The sequence below is a fragment of the Cibotium barometz genome, chromosome 37, assembly GCF_041138505.1.
Source record: "Cibotium barometz isolate CiBa-2024 chromosome 37, ASM4113850v1, whole genome shotgun sequence".
Lineage (NCBI taxonomy): Eukaryota > Viridiplantae > Streptophyta > Polypodiopsida > Cyatheales > Cibotiaceae > Cibotium > Cibotium barometz.
The window spans coordinates 9,486,592-9,489,598 of record NC_141082.1 but is presented as its reverse complement, the minus strand read 5'-3'; the positions used below and the strand labels follow the sequence as shown (position 1 = coordinate 9,489,598).

Below are 3,007 nucleotides of genomic sequence, written 5' to 3'. Positions count from 1 at the left end.
TCCAAATCTAAAAATGATTTACAGTAGTACTATGTTAGCCTTCCAAGTAGCCTTAGCTTCTAACCACTTTTTGTGAAATAATCTATAGCTAATATAAAGTAGTGTGCTTGGGTTTTTTGTGTGAGAGGGCTAATGAACTATTACTAAGGTGAGGGGCATCCGTTTCCTCTGCTATGGTATAGCAAATCGTTGTGGCATGCACTATCACTTCCCTAGAAAAGTGTCATTGACTAATTCCAGAGTGCTTCCTCTAGAACTTATACAAATTCATCTTCTCGCACACATCTCCATCGTAGAACATCATCCTTACCTTGTTTAGTGCTGCAAATCATAGTTGCTTTTTGACGGGTGTCACGCCCATTTTGGAGCATTTTGGTTGTAAAATACTTGGAAAATTTTGAGATGCCTGTCAAAAATTACACTAAAATACAAAAAGGCTTGCTGAGGCGTCAATTTTGAAGGGCAAGGGTACCCCTAAAAAATCAAGCCTGCATTTTTTTTTTTGTGTACCTGGAGACAACAAAATTTGAATTTTGAAATTTATGCGTGAACCATTTTGCATCCAGCCAAATGCCAACGAGGGTCGTTAACTGGGCGTGTGCGTGAACAGGCCCCTAAGCCGGCCCCACTTTTGGCACGGTTACCGTATATAACAAAGAGTACGAAACCCTAATTAGGGATTGCTTAGGGTTTCGGCTGCCATGAGGAAGCAGGACTCTGTGAAGCTCATCAGCGCGGAAGGCTTCGAGTTCGTTATAGACAGATCGGCTGCCCTCGTCTCCAATACACTCAAGAGCATGCTAACCTCTTCAGGTTTCCTTCTTCTTCCTCTTCGTCGTCGTCTTCTTCTCGTCCTGAGTCGTTTCAATGTGTTCTGATCTGTTCTGTACTGTTTTAATGCCAACATTTTGGCCCTTCCCTCACAGGTAGCTTCACCGAAACGGAGTTCGGCGAAGTCAGGTTTCCTGAGATCAGCACTCGCATCCTGGAGAAAGTCTGCCAGTACTTCTATTGGTCTTTGCAGTTTGCCAGGTAAAAACTTCTTTCTCTGCCCCCATCTGCAGGCTAGGGCACCATCAGGTTGGGGCAAAACACATCAGGTTAGGAGCAGCACTAGGTTAGGAGGTCTGGTCAACGTCAGTCTAGGGAAATCAACATTAGGTCAAGGCAACACTAAGTTAGGTCTGCGAACATTAGGTAGGTTAGGGAGTCGTATGGTTAGGACATTTCATAGTAACCTCCTGGAAATGTGTGATTGTTGTGTTTGTACTGCAGTGGCAAGGAAGTCGAGTTTCACATCGAGCCTGAAATCACTCTGGAACTCATGATGGCTGCCAACTATCTGCACACATGAGGCATGCTACGTACGTATATTAGAAGCTTCAATCCAGATGTACGTATATTAGAAGCTTCAATCCAGATGGCCATGAGTTAAGAGGTGAGAAAGGCTCTTCAGGGGATGGTGTACGCCCCTTGTATAATTCATCTTAACATTCCAGATTCCAACTTGTCAATAGCATTGTAATCACAGCGGATTCTTTTCTGCCCCTTGTGTGCATTGTTGTGTTCAATCTGGTCTGACACACTTCAAGAAGGTAAATGCGCATAACATGTGTATGCATGCACCTATGTAGCATGGCAGTCATTTCTGTTCTGACTGCTAGTATATCATATTAGTGCTTAGGATTTGTTGTGCTTATAGTAGAAGCCTTCTTGGTACCTTCCTGATTCTATTGAAGGCAGTGGCCAGACAATCACGGGGTTTCTTCATTGCTGAGCACAATATAGTGCCTTCTCTCTACTATCTTGAAAGTCACACTCACATCCCACATATTTTACTATGAAAGAGTTTTTACCAACTGTCAGGGTTTGTCCAGTCAGATCATCCAATGACATTATTTACAGGAGCTCTTGTAATTGATGCCATTGTCTTTACTTGATCAGATCTGCATTGCTGCTCTAGCATGCTTGTCTGCTATAGTTAGCGTGAACAACAACTTTTGAGTGCTAGTACACCATTGTAACCATACGAGTGCTCCAGAGTTTGTTGTGCTGACAGGAGCAGCCTTCCTAGTAGCTTCTTGAAGGCAGCGGCCAGGCAATCGAAGAGTCTCTTCCATGGAGAGTATGGATTTAATTCCTTCTCTCTTCTATCTCGAAACTCAGTCACATCAGTCACATGCTAGAAGTCTTTTTATCACTTACTTCTAGAGGGTAAATTGTTTTTGACAGGGTAAAAAGTCTTTTTGTGCGTAACATGTGTATGCATGCGACTGTATGTGTACTCATTGTGTGGCAATAATTTATGTTCTGACTGAGTATGCATACCAAGTAAACTGTTTTCGAGAGGATAAAAATCTCTTTGTTTATGCTAGCACGCGTTTGTGTCTGTCCTTAGTGTAGTCATAGTTGCAATAGTTTTTGTTCTGACTGCTAGAGTAGGGATATAGTGCCACCCACAAGTGGGGCAGATTGGCTAGTGCGAGGGCCCTTATAAAGGCCATGATCCACCTGAGTTCAAGTCCTTATAAAGGCCATGATCCACCTGAGTTCAAGTCCCACCGTTGGTCGTATATGCCCTCGTGTTGCATTCTACCGACGTTAATACCTCTCTCTCTCTCTCTCTCTCTGTGCTATCGCGAAACTCACATTCCACATCCTTTGCTATGAAGAGTGGAGTCTTTTCCAAGTGCCAACGCTTATCCAGTCAGAGAGAGAATCCAATGGCATTTACTTGCATGGGGTCTTGTAATGAATGTGTGCTTGCATGTACATGCTTGCATCTCAGAGTGGATTCTCTTTAAAATATCAATGCATATCCAGTCGAAGCGTGCAATGGCATTATTTACATGGGATTTTGTAATTTTCATTCTAGATCAAATGTGCATTGCTGTGATTGCATGTGCATGCATGTGTCTTTGAGTAGCTAGCATGACAACTGTTTATGAGTGCTAGTACACCATACAAGTGCCCAAGATTTTGTTGTGCTTACACTAGAAGCCTTCCT

General features: G+C 43.0%; 1 protein-coding gene across 1 annotated transcript; it reads left to right on the top strand.

The window, feature by feature from the left end:
- The first annotated feature begins 579 nt into the window (after window positions 1-579).
- Window positions 580-1,770, top strand: LOC147616912 (uncharacterized). The gene is made up of 3 exons (XM_086776311.1): window positions 580-813; window positions 927-1,032; window positions 1,276-1,770. The coding sequence occupies exons 1-3, from the start codon at window positions 702-704 to the stop codon at window positions 1,352-1,354; spliced, it is 297 nt and encodes a 98-aa protein (XP_086632437.1). The 5' UTR covers window positions 580-701; the 3' UTR covers window positions 1,355-1,770.
- The last annotated feature ends 1,237 nt before the right edge of the window (window positions 1,771-3,007 follow it).